Consider the following 13,154-nt stretch of genomic DNA (forward strand, 5'->3'; position numbering starts at 1 on the left):
GTGATTAAAACAAAAGGTGATGGTGTGTGATTGAACTTGAAGCCAAGAAGGGACCCTACATTTTGCAGTAGTGTTAGTGTGTGGTTGGAGTTCTGAAGAACGGACAGCCAAGGAACATCATCAAGATTTTGGTTTGGATTATCTCTTTAATGACTGGCAAGGAGAGTGATAAAACTTGCAAAAGCACAGTGTTCTCCTTTCTTCAGTGTATCATAGACTCATAGAATGGCCGAGGCTGGAAGGGACCTTAGAGATCATTTTAATCCAGCCTCCCTGCCACCAGGGACACCACTTGTCGCTAGATCAGGCAACACATGGGGACCCAATGGGAATCAAACCTGTGACTTTGACTTTGTTAGTGTCACGCTCAACTATTCCTGCAGGACCCTGCCATCTTTTCTACACGCTTTGCAGTTTACGTTGTAGAATTACCTTCTCAGGTAATTCTACAAATGACAGCATCTCAGTAGAGTCTGGGCTAGTTCTATAGGAAAAATATAACCACTGTGCCATAATGCATGCATACTCTACATCAAGGCAAAATTGATTTCTGTCTACAATCGTAACTTTGGAATATCTTTTTGTTTTTCACGAGTTCTTTAAATCAAGTAAGACTGTGCTTTTCTAATGTGATCAGCCTGGGTAGGTGATATTTTTGGGTTTTACATGAAACAAGAATAACCTGAGGTATAGAGTTACCTTATCTGGTAGCATGGTAGCTGTTATCTCAGGTGATAATGGGCTGATGTAATCAATCTTCATGTCTGTGATTTGGGTTATTGCATTCATCTGCTGAAGTTGGGGAAAAACACCGTTTTGTTTTGAGCTATAATATTTGTGTGGTGAAAATCAATGTCAAGTATTTTACTAGGAACCCACTCAAATTAATTTTCGGAATGCCATAAAGCTGGTGAAAGTATTTTTTTTTTTCCCTCAGTTGAAAATGTAAACATAGTAGTGTTCTGCTTATAGTTATTTCATACATAAATGCATCTAAACCAGACAAAAAGGTCAGTCTGGTAATACTCAAAATCAAATCCAGTGCAAGTAATTTGTAATTAGAATCCTGTTACTAGAAATGTAAGAATCATTAATTTCCTTCTTGAGACTTTATATTTTTCTGGTTTTATAGTTTAATGTTAATGTTAAAAGATCAATCCTTATGAAAATATAAACCATCAGCCTTAGCTTTTAGAAGGTTGAAACAGTAAGTAGAAGAAAGTGTGTTAAATAGAAACTTGCTGATTGCCAATAATTTGATTGACAAGCACTGGGTGGCGATACTGGCAACTGTTGCTTTTGCATACTTTTGTATTTTTATCGTTGGCTTCTAAGTGGCAAGCACAGATGGCCATAGATTATGATTTTTATATGCTTCTGAAATAGAGGAAACATTTATATGGGGTTTTTAAAATTGCATTGTCTAAGCATCATGTGTTAACTACTCTATATAGGTTTTTATTTCAATTGCTCAGTTATAGTATGGGGTTTTTAGAATCAACTATCTTAATATTTTTTTAATAATATGTGAGGTTTCTGTGCACAGTTTTTAAGTAGTTGGAATATTTGTTCTCAAGTAACTTCTTATTAAGCAATCAGTGTTATTTTCTAGTGGTAGCAATTTTTAAAAGCTTTTCCTGGGGGGAAAAAAAAAAGAGGTTTGACAGCATCAGGCCTTTGTATGGCTGATAAGGAGACTGTTGTACCACAAAGTCAGAATCAGTTGTTTCAGTGGTTCTTCATAAGGTATCTAGGACTGCTCTAACCCAGTATTTTAAAGGATTTTAGAGAAACCCTGTGAAAGGTTTCTGTTGGAAGGATCAGGCTTGTTTGCCCCATTCTGGGAAGTTCAGTGTACTACAGAACTTTTTGCTAGAATTCCAAGGGGGGGTGGGGAATAGGATTAAACTCAGTATTGTAGGATGTGAATTTCTGAGTATTGTGAATATTCACAAATATTCGTGAATATATGTGAATTTGTGAATTATGTGAATAGCTTTTATTGCAATCACTTCATGGGGCTAGGTGAATTGAGTGGCAATGAAGAGTCTGCAGATACTCAGTAGGAACTCTTTTGTAGTAGAATATTGAGCTAATTTATCTAAAGTTGGTGTACTGTTTCTCTCTGAAGTTAACTATACAGCATACTGTGACTTTAGGGGTTCTATAAAATAAAAACAGCTCCTGCTTTGTTAAATGAAACTAGCGCTCTCAGGAATAAATTGCAATTATGTGTGGTTAATAAGGAGGAAAGAGTAAATGAGGAAAAAAATTACTAAATGCTAGACATGAAAATAGATTTTTCTTTTACCAGAAAGAAACTTTGCTTTTTCCATCTATTATTACAGATATTTAGCTTGGAGTTGAGCCTTACTTTGGGCTCAGGGAAAAAACAAACTCACTTTTTAAGTACCTTGTGGTCCTTGGAATGTTTTCCTAAGGTTATTTTTTTGCAGGGGGAAAGGGCAGAATGTGAAGAAAATTACTGAACAAGACATATTTATTAACTTTTTGAGTTCACATAGTATTTAATGATGTGGTTTCATTGCTTTTTAGACTATTTCTGTTCTGGAAGATATTTCTTTTGACCTGAATATTTTTTAAAGACTTAAATATAGTGGAATAAATATGCTTAATGCTTAATTGTGTTACTGTATTGCAGTTGTTTTCTGAAAAGAAATTATCCTGAAAGAACTCCAGGGGATTAATTAGGAGTCTCCAGCTGTTGAATTAACTATATATAGTTAAATAGCTGATACAACTGTATACTTGTTAAATAACAGGTGCTGAACCAGTTGCTTTAAGAAATAAAGTGAAGTAACTACCTAAATAAGGCTCAGATTGGTTTGGGTTTCTTTTTGTGATGCAGAAGGCAAAATACTGATGTGTGTTTGATGGCTCTGTGGCTTTCCAAAAATTCAAGTTCTGAATAGATTAATGATTACTGTATTTGATCACTAAGTTGCTAATATGCCATAAAACAAATTTGCTTTTGAAGCCCAGCTGAAGCTTGTTGTCAGTGAATATCTATTACTTCTGTATTTCTCTTTCTTGTGGTGTATGGTATTCACCTGTATGCTTTGTTTAAATAATTCATTGTGACCCATTCATGAAGTATGGTTCTGTAGGCACAAATGAATAAAATTGATCCTTGTTGTAAATCACTTGACTACACAGGGTTTGGAGAAATCAGCTGCAGCAAATCTACAGCCTGGCATTATAAATTTGTTGTATCAAACGCACATTGAAAGAAAAAATGGGTATAAATTTGGAAGCAAGTATGTAATTTTAATGCTTAAGTAGCATGGGGACTATCTTATTTGCCTTCTCTTCAGGAGGGCTGTGTCTGCCTTTTACTTCCAGAAGATGACATGTTTCACAAGGCTGATTTCATCAAGAGTTGAATGGGATAAAAGTAACTGTACAGCCTTACAAAAAAATCAGTGCTGAAGCTTGCTGAAGAGTTCGTCTTTATGAAATACTGTACTAACTCTGACTTTCAGTCTAATGATTTTTTTGCCAAGTGTGTTTTGTAGGCATTACTTTTATCTGTCCTAGTGGCTTTAAGGTGTGGTGCCTTTTGCAAGTCCCAAGACTTTTTTTTAACCTTCATGTGATTGAATTTATTGAACACCACGTTTGTCTTGTTTGCTTTATCCATCACCCTGACCACTAGTGCAATGTAGTTTCTATTCAGTTGGTGTCATGTGTAGCCTACCTGATTTAGTCTATTATATGCCACCAGTGGCTTGGTTTTATTAGTTCTTAAATTCTAACACAGTATCTGACAACTTTTCATTTAGGTGAAAGGGGTCTTCTTGTTACGTATCTAAAACCATGACAGGGGAGGTTGTTTCACCATCTGGAGCTCAAAAATGTTATTTATTCTGCTGTCATAGCCTCTACCACTTTTTGTTCAGCTGCTAAGCATCACTAAGATATAATCATCTTATCTTGATTTAAATCGCCAGAGATCAACTTATGGGTTCTCTTCCTAGAGTCTGTCTTCTGGTTTTGTCAGCAAAATATATCACATGCTGTGTTTTCATTCAGTAGGAAAGTGATGCTCAAGTCACATCGTAGACTCTCATTTACTCTTTGAAAACAGGAGCTGTTTTGGTTAACAGAACCTTGTCTACATTTACATCTTCTTCGGGGTCCTGTGCTTTGGTGAGCTGAAGCAATCCATTGCCCTGTGTGGATACCAGAGCACCCCAGAGAACTGGGTGCAGCTGGGGAGTGACTTGCTGGAGGTTAGCAGGTGTTGGGAGATGGCTGAAGTCAGGTGGGTTTGCCTGCAGACATAAACATGGTGGTGTGTAGAAAATCTTTGCAATGTTACAGCCTAGTGACTGGATTTTATGACTCTTTTGAAGATTATGACAAGACTGAAGGTTGGTTAGTGCCTGAGGATAAATATTGGTATTTTTGTTTCTAAAGAGCTGTGAAATAACAAGTTCGTACAGGCTGATGAAGAGTACTGAAACTGTATGAAAGCAACTAATGCTTTCAGTGTATCTAAATCTTCATGTTGGGATTAGTTTTCAAGAATGAATTAATATAAAAATCTATCTTCTGGGTGCAAATTCGTGAAACACTTTAATGAAATGTGAGGAATGATGTGGCAAAGTGGTGAGGTGTTCTAGTTCAAAAAGTTGAAGAAAATTGTGTGAATTGTTAAAGACTAGCAGTTTAGCAGATTTATTAGTAGAACTATTTTCCCTCTCATTCTTTATAAGGATAAAATGTAACTGAAACATTTGTGCCTCCTTTATTAGGATTTATTTCCCCAGATTTTAGCTCTAGAATTTCCTGACTTTGGCGCGCTGGATCATTTTAGAAAGGCTAAGGGGAGAGGGTGGAAACATTTTTTTCTTGTTGTGGGCTGAAAAATTTTCTTTAACAAATGGATTAATGAATGTGCTTATGTTGTGATAATTCCTCTTGCTCCATCTCCTCTCTAAGAATTGTCTGAAAGGGTTATAGGACATGGAAGACTGACTTTGTCTCAGTGCCATTGGGCTTTTTTCAGCCTAGCTGAAGAAAGCTTCAGAATCCATTTTTAAGTTAAACTTGATGCTCGGCATAAACCTCCTGGAAAAGGAGTGTATTTCTGTGAGTGTGGAATTCTCTTGCCTTCCTGTTGTCACTGAGCCTTTGAAACTCCCAGCAAAAGCAGAGGATTGACTGTGCTTTTTGAGACAGCAACCAACCGGTGGTCACCCTCGCTTCACGCCGACTAGGAGAGGCTGTTTTACGTCAGCTGCCTCGGCCTTGATGTGATAAAAGCTTCCTGATGTTTCAGGCTTCAAACATGGATGGTCTGTGCTGTTTTACAGTGGCATGAAACAAGCTTTCTGTTGCCCTCTCATTGTCCTCGATAGCATGGCCCAATCCACTTACTTACCCTTTGCTTTGGGGAAATACGGCACAAACGCGGGTTAGATGCTTTTTTCACTCTGAATTTCAGCAGAGGCAGTTATACTGTTCTCAGTAGGAAAAGGACAAAGTTAAAAAGTAGATAGGAGCAATATATAAATCACGTATGTGGAACTAGGTTAGTTGAGAGACCAGGTAGGCAATTTTTTTCAGTAGTCAGAGGCATTGCTTTTCCTGAGGAAGTCCAGTGTTGAAATGTGCTTGATGTCTTGTCTGTCATTGTAACCTGAGCTAGGAGTATTTTCATGCAGTTAACTTCCATTCCTTGCCTAGAAAATAGCTCAGCTGTAATGAACTTAGCTTTCCTGGTCTGTTCCTGTTTAAATTCTTGAGACATGGAAGAGCAGACCGGATCAGAACCACACTAATTCTGAGGCTTTCCAGCTCACAGTGCCATCTGGAGGGGTTCATTCAGGTTCAGTGCCCTTAGTTATTAGCGCTGACAACAGTACTCTCTGACTTGATGCGCTGCTAAAAAGATGAAGACAATTGCCTTGCGTGCTGTTTCTCTCACTGGCCTGAATTGTCCTCTATGATACTTCACCTGTAAGTGCAAATTGTGGTGATCCCATTGGTTTTCTTCAGAGTATTGCAAGGGAATGGCTGTCTCCTGAAGCTGAAAGACTCTTGAGCTTGTGTTTAGGTAGAGACTATAGCATTTCTTCTCTGGAAAGTTTAGTTAATTCTTCTTCAGACTTACAGTTTGGATTTTCAGCTATGTGACATAATACGTTGAACATTCTTGCAGGTTGCTTGCCCAGTTGTCTTTCTGTAGGTTTTTATCTCAGAATTTGGAAAGAGATTTCTTGGTATAGGCATCTTAGAATTTGGAGAGATTTCTTGGTATAGATATCAGGAACCTAGAAGACGCAGGTATCGCTTGTACAGTTTCCTACGCTTAAGGAGTTAGTGTTTTGACAACAAAAACCTCAGTGCCTAGACCTTTTGAGAATATGACGAAAAGTGACAAAGTGCCACTTTCTTCTCTAATAGAGTTAGCGGTTGACCTGTTTAACACCTCTTCAGGGGACAGACTGTCAAGCTTTCACAAAACTTGGTGGCCTAACAAATGGGTTTTAAACAGCCTAGGTGACGATATACGGCCAAAATCTCAATATTGCTGTCTCCTAGAGTCTCTTCCTTACCTCCCTTGGGGGCCTCTTACGTTATACTTTTCTACTGTGCAATGTAAAAATGTTTCTCTTGGAATCATAAAACCAGGTCACAAGTGAGAGAGAGATTACAGCAGGTATTTTTTCAGTTATCCAGGGGAGAGTGGAATAGATGACCTGAGACTTAAAACCACAGCAGATCTCCAGCTTTTGAATGGTGCCAAAATTTGAAATTTAGGTTGACCTTTTTGGTTTGTCCCTGTTGTTTTGCAAGATAGCCAAATCAAGACTTTGAGGGACATATCTGTGCTTTAAAGATGAGCAAAAAGAATCCCACCCCAGCGCCCTGCTTTTTGTCCTTTGTAGCAATAATTGTTTGCCCGTGGTCAAAGGGAGCAGTGACCTATTGTTGCTAGGACAGTTGAATCTTAAGTTAATCCTTCACCTTTTAAGACAAGTCATCAGTCCGTCTTAGTCTACATATTTTGGTTTCACTTTCACTACTAATTTGGAAATTATACGTTATTATTGTTCAGTGATGAGGGCTGGGAGCATTATAATATAATATAATTGGAAAAGCCTGAGTATTTCTATCACAGGACAGTTTATGATCTTCCATGAGTTTCATGATGCACCTGAGCATCCTCTTGCACTTGTAGCCAGGGTCTGTATGATTCTGGGATGTATCCTAGTCATAACTGGTACAATACAGTTTGTCACAATGGACCTTATACATTTAGATGCAGCTTAGAGCAGACTTTTTAGCATTCACTCTATACACAAAATAAATACTCCTTTCTCAGGCACATTTGTGGCTTTTCTGTTGGTGGCAAATCCCAAGCAATACCTTACAAAGATTGCTGTTTCACTTTTGCCCACCTTCCATATGCTTTGTTGCAGGTACTGATCCTGTGGAGAATTTCAGTCTGCTAGATTGAAAGCTTAAAGTACACTTTCTGCTGTATAATGCAGCGTTTCCATCGAAGAGCTGAAGCTAAGAGTTGTTAGGCTCACTGGGCCTTTTTCCACTGTAGCGTGAGACCAGATTCTCAGATAACAGGTGGTATTATTGTTATCAAATTCTGTTGTACAAAACATTCATGTTTTTACTGTACAGTGTAGAAATGAAAAAAAATAATTACTTGCCTGTAGCAGCTTCCTGTGAGGTTACTTTTTGTTGTCAGTCTCTGTGTTCACAACTCGTTCTATGCTTCTTTAAATATGAGTACATCTCATATCTATAAAAGAAATAGAGATTTTTTTACTTGAGAGGAACTGTGAGAGATGAACAGACCCTGCTCTTTCTCTAAGAGGTGCCTGTGCAGCATTGAACTTGAGACATAAAGCATTTGATGTTAGTAAGTTAAAATTTTAAGGTAATAATGTTTGTACAAGTACATGTGCTTGTACAGGATGTGCTACCTAGAAACTTCTTGTCGTAGCAATTACAAGTTGTTTTTTAAAACAGTAAATACAGCAAATATTGTTTATTTCATTTCATAACAGTCTTCAGAGGTACTGAGCAATTCAAATTGTAGTACCTCTGAAAGTGGTATAATTATAGAATAATTATTAAGGAATAATAAGCAATCATAAGGCAGCATTCAGTTTTCCATGCAGCTTAATATGTTTGTGTTTTAAGAAGTCTTTTATGCATGTGAAACAAATATATAGCTATTTATGCTTTGTAAGTGCAACTTTTTAATCTTAATGGATTGTTTCAGTATTTTCTTGTGCTGATATGTGGGCAGTGATTAAATATTACTGCTTTTATTCAGGTATTTTTAGATACTTTTTAGATGCTTAAAAGGAGAACAAGTTTTTCATTCTGTTGGAGCCAAATTTTCTTTTAACATCCATTTCTACTCTAGAAATAGTTTAGTCAGACTGTATTTGAAATTCATCGATGGACAGCATATCCCAGCAATCGAGATTGCTGGCACAATTATCAAAGGTCAGAATATGGTGAAGACAACAGAACAAATACGTAATGCTGCTGTTGGAATTGTAGCAGTACATTAACTTTCATAACTGCCATGGTTTACACAAGTAATCCCCCCCACTCTGCGAGTTAGTTTCCTTCTGTCTCAAGAGCATTTAGTTCCTAATAGTGGTTGACTCTCCTCTGCTTTTCTGACTTTCTGCCAATTGGAGGATATGATCATTTAAAAAGCTAAGTTAGTGTTGTACCAGATGTCTGGAATTTTGCTGCAGTATGTGATGTGGGATTGACAATAGTGTTGTTTTGAGATTAAGTCAAAAGCAGTTATAATTAGAACTAGATAAATACGTCCTCTGAATGGTTCTTCAGTTCAGTTGTTCTTTTAATGTGGGAAATTATTTTGAAAAGTGTGACCATTATTTATCTGCATGCTGCTCTGTTGTAGTCTTACAACTTTCAGTAGGTAGTTTTCTGTTTACAAGACGCAACACGTCTTCTGCATCCACAGAATTTAGTGTGAACACCCAATCACTTCCAATTTTTTGAACTAATGGAAAGCAGAGTAGCTGTTGTAAATGGCACTTCTGGAAATATGGAAATAAACATGTAATTCTTCCTGCACAATTTTATCATAGGTTGTTTATGCTTTAAAAGGAAGGAGACATAGTTTCTTTCTCAGAGTTTAGCTTAAAACTCCCAATTTATTTGTTACAATTAAGAATTTAATTGTACACTGTATATTGGACAGAAATAATTCGGACAGCAAACATGGACTTCATAATGTAGTTCTTCAGTTGCCGTGAAGTGGATATGCCTGTTTCCAAGAGGATTGCCTTTTTGCCTAGAAGCAGGACTTGAAAAACCTATGAGATGGAAATTGCAAATTGTGAGTTATTTTAGATGCAAAAGCTGAGTGTCAAGGATAAGGAGTAAAATCAGCTGTTACTCACTACTGGAACACACTAGTGGAGTTTTTAACAGGATTCAATAGTGCTTGGAGGATCCGAGGTCTTACTAGGATGATGGGAAAAGCTGGAAGCAATGTGCTGGCGGATAAGCGGATAGTGAAAGAAGACTTGTTCTCGATAGGTTTTAGTATGTCTGAAAATCTGATGGTAAAGTTCTATCACAGCTGACAATGCTCCTAATGCCTTCCCAGGGTAAGGTGATTACCCTCTATTGCTCCTTGGAGGGGGGTCAGTGCAGAGAGCCTGTGCTGAGTGTCCTTCAGCTTCTGATATTGGATCCTTCCTCCTCCGTGAGTGTTGTGGTTTTAACCGCAGCCTGCAACTGAACACCACGCAGCCGCTTGCTCACTCCTCTCCCAGTGGGATGAGCAGAAGAATCGAAGAAAAAAAACAACTCATGAGTTGAGATAAGGACAGTTTAATAACTAAAAATGTAACAATAAAATTAATGCAGTATAATAATAACTGTAAGGAAAAGTAATATAACAACAGGAAGAGAGAAGTGAACTCTGAGAAAAGCCAAGTGATGCACAACGCAGTTGCTCACCACTCGCTGACCAGCTGCCTGAGCAGTGATCCACCTCTCTGGACCAGCTCCCCCCAGTTTATAAACTAAGCGTGACATCCTGTGCTGTGGAATATCCCCTTGGCTAGTTTGGGTCAGCTGTCCTGGCCAGGCTCCCTCCCAGCTTCTTGTGCACCTCCTCGCTGGCAGAGCATGGGAAACTGAAAAATCCTTGACTTCCAATAAGCACTGCTTAGCAAGAACTGAAACATAGGTGTGTTATCATAGAATCCTAGAATGGCCTAGGCTGGAAGGGACCTTAGAGATCATTTAATTCAACCTCCCTTTCACAGGCAGGGACTCCTCTGAACTAGAGCAGGCAGCACAGGGGGACTGAACAGGGATCGAACCCTCGACCTTAGTGTTATCAGCACCATGCTCTAATCACCGACTGAGCTAACCGGCCCCCTAATCAAGGTTATTGTCATGGTAAATCCAAAACACAGTGCTGCACTAGCTACTAGGAGGAAAATTAACTCTATCCCAGCCAAAAACAGGAGGACGAATAACTCTCTTGTGTTTACATTTTTTGCTCTTGCTTGGAATTTTGTAACTCGACAGAGACTTGACATTGAATTGTTTCAAAACTGCGGGTTCAGAACTGGCAGAAACGGTGTTAAGTTCTCCACAGATGTAGTTTTGGCATTATCAAGCTGATATGCCTGTCAGACAGGTGTGGTGGATTGACTCGCCACTTTATCACTCCCCTTCCTCAGCTGGACAGGGGAGAGAAAATAAAAAGGTCAGGGGTTGTGGAGGACAAGGAGAAATCACTCAGCAATTGCAGCCATAGGCGAAACAGACTTGATTTAGGGATAAAAAAAAATAACTTATTATCAGTGAAGTCAGAGTAAGATAACGAGAAATGAAAAACTAAATCTTAAAACACCTTTCCTCCCACTCATCCCTTCCTCCTGGGACCGAACTTCACTCTCATACTCTCCACCTCCTCCTCCCCAGCTACTCAGGGGAATGGGGAATGAGGGTTGTGGCCAGTTCATAACAAGTTGTTTCTGCAGTGCCTTCCCCCTCAGGGGAAGGACTCCTCACATTCTTCTCCTGCTTCCATATAGGGGGAGGAGACAGTTCTTTGTGAGCTTCTCCAACATGAGCTCCTGCTGCGAGAGACAATTCCTAATGAGCTCTTGCAGTGTTTGTGACACCACCTCCCCAACGCACAGGCTTCCACAGGGTGCAGGCCTTCAGGAGCAGGCTGCTCCAGCATGGGGTTCCTGCAGGGTCACGCGTCCTGCCAGCAGACCTGCCCCAACGTGGGCTCCTCTCTCCATGGTGCCACAGGTGCTGGCGGGAGCCTGCTCCAGTGTGGGCTTCCTACAGGGTCACAGCCTCCTTCAGGCATCCACCTGCTCTGGTGTGGGGACCTCCAAAAAAACCCCACCATTACCCCCCGGGGGCTGCGGGGGACAGCCTGCCTCTCCATAGTCTCCCCCACGGCGCAGGGGAATCTGCTCCAGCGGCTGGAGCACATCCTCCCCTCCTTCTTCGCTGACCTGGGTGTCTGCAGAATTGTTTCACGTGTTTTCACTCCTCTCTCCATCTGAAGTTGCACAGGTTGGTTATTTTTCCCTCCCCTGTCTGTTATCCCAGAGGTGCTACCACTGTGGCTCATGGTCTTGGCCTTGGCCAGTGGCGGGGGTAAAAAAAGGCTGGCCGTAGCTCCCATCAGACATGGGGAAGCTTCTGCCAAGTCTTCGCTGAAGCCACCCCTGCAGCTCCCCGCTTCCAAAACCTTACCGTGCAAATCCAGCAGAGTAGAGGAGTTTCACGCTGGAAAGGCTCTTCTTCTAGAAGCACAAAATTTGGAAGTGTTTTTCTGTTTAATTAAAGTTTTAATGCTACAAAATTTATATTCCTTAGTTCTCATGACTACTGGTGGCCTTTTTCCTGCTTGTTGCTGAAATGTAAATAGATTCTTTACTCTGGTTCCTGAGTCCCATTTTCTGAAGAAATTTGTTACCTGAGACTCCTGTGTCTTAATGTGAGAATCCCAGAGTGTGCTTGTTCAGCAGTAGCTGTTTGTTACCTGCTGCTCTCATTTCTAGTTTTGGGTGTTATTTTTTTTTTAAATAAAATTTTGATTAAAAATGTCAATTTGAAGCTCTGTAGCATTAGTAGCTGGACGGTTTTGTGTATATGTGAATGGGTGGAGTAAGATGATTTGTGCATGTGTCCATCACTAAGTGTAGTTACTTCCAGAATATTAAATGCTCCTACAGAAACTGTCAGTTGAGAACTTGTGCAATGCAAAAATACAAGCTTAGTTTGCATATGCATTTAGCTTTCATATGTGCCCATCTTCAGCAATGTTTAAATAGAAAAAAATGAGATCTGTTTATAACTGCCATGGTAGAATTTAATCTGTTAATTCTGAAGAAGTGAAAATTGACAAGTTAATTTTGAAAGCAGAGGAAGCTGACATAGCCAGATGATGCCTCAGCTAAAATATGCAAAATACTTGAGGAGAGACATGGAGTAATTCACTTGTCCTTGAGATACATGTCTAATTTTGTAGACAAATAAAGACTGTAAAGCTGCTTTAAAAAAGCCAACTTAACTTCCTATTACAGAAGGTTTCAATCAAGTTGGGGAAGAGGTTCTTGACCAGTGCCACTACATATCTTTCAGTATTTAAACATAAAAAGCAAAATCTCAGTAGTTACACTTGAAGTCAGGTTGCCTGCTTTGTGTAATTGTGACATTTGGACAAGTTCCACTTGTCCTATGAATGAATTGAAAACTATTTTGTTGAGGTAACTCTCTAGTTTTAGGAGAATGTAATAATGTTGTAAGGAGGCAACTGGAACCTTCACCTTTCCCACTGTTAAGAAGCTAAATCTATGTTTTGTTTTGTTTTCCCCTTAAACTTTCAAATCAGGAAGATACTATTTTTCTGCTGTTCAGAATTTCTGTAGTTTATAAGCTTTAATAGATTTTTTTTTTTGGTGATTAAATAGAAATAGATTTTTCATTATAATCTTTTTCTATTTAAAAAATAGAAAAAGAAACCCATGAGGCTGAGCTGTTTAGGGGTGTAGTAGGGAGGAAGTATTAAATATGCAGGTGAGCACATTTGGCTCGGTAGATCTTCAGGTCCTCCTCCTGTAAAA

At 39.2% G+C, this 13,154-nt stretch overlaps 1 protein-coding gene across 1 annotated transcript in view; it reads left to right on the forward strand.

Moving 5' to 3' along the window:
• Nucleotides 1-9,953: 9,953 nt before the first annotated feature.
• The window catches only part of LOC104272377 (A-kinase anchor protein 9-like), a gene marked incomplete at both ends in the record, with an annotated part of 33,192 nt that continues 29,991 nt past the window's right edge, over nucleotides 9,954-13,154 (forward strand). Inside the window, 1 exon segment of the mRNA XM_009867354.1 lies at nucleotides 9,954-9,984. Coding sequence (XP_009865656.1) covers nucleotides 9,954-9,984 — 31 coding nt within the window.

Source organism: Apaloderma vittatum, unplaced genomic scaffold (assembly GCF_000703405.1).
Source record: "Apaloderma vittatum isolate BGI_N311 unplaced genomic scaffold, ASM70340v1 scaffold434, whole genome shotgun sequence".
Taxonomy (NCBI): Eukaryota; Metazoa; Chordata; class Aves; order Trogoniformes; family Trogonidae; genus Apaloderma; species Apaloderma vittatum.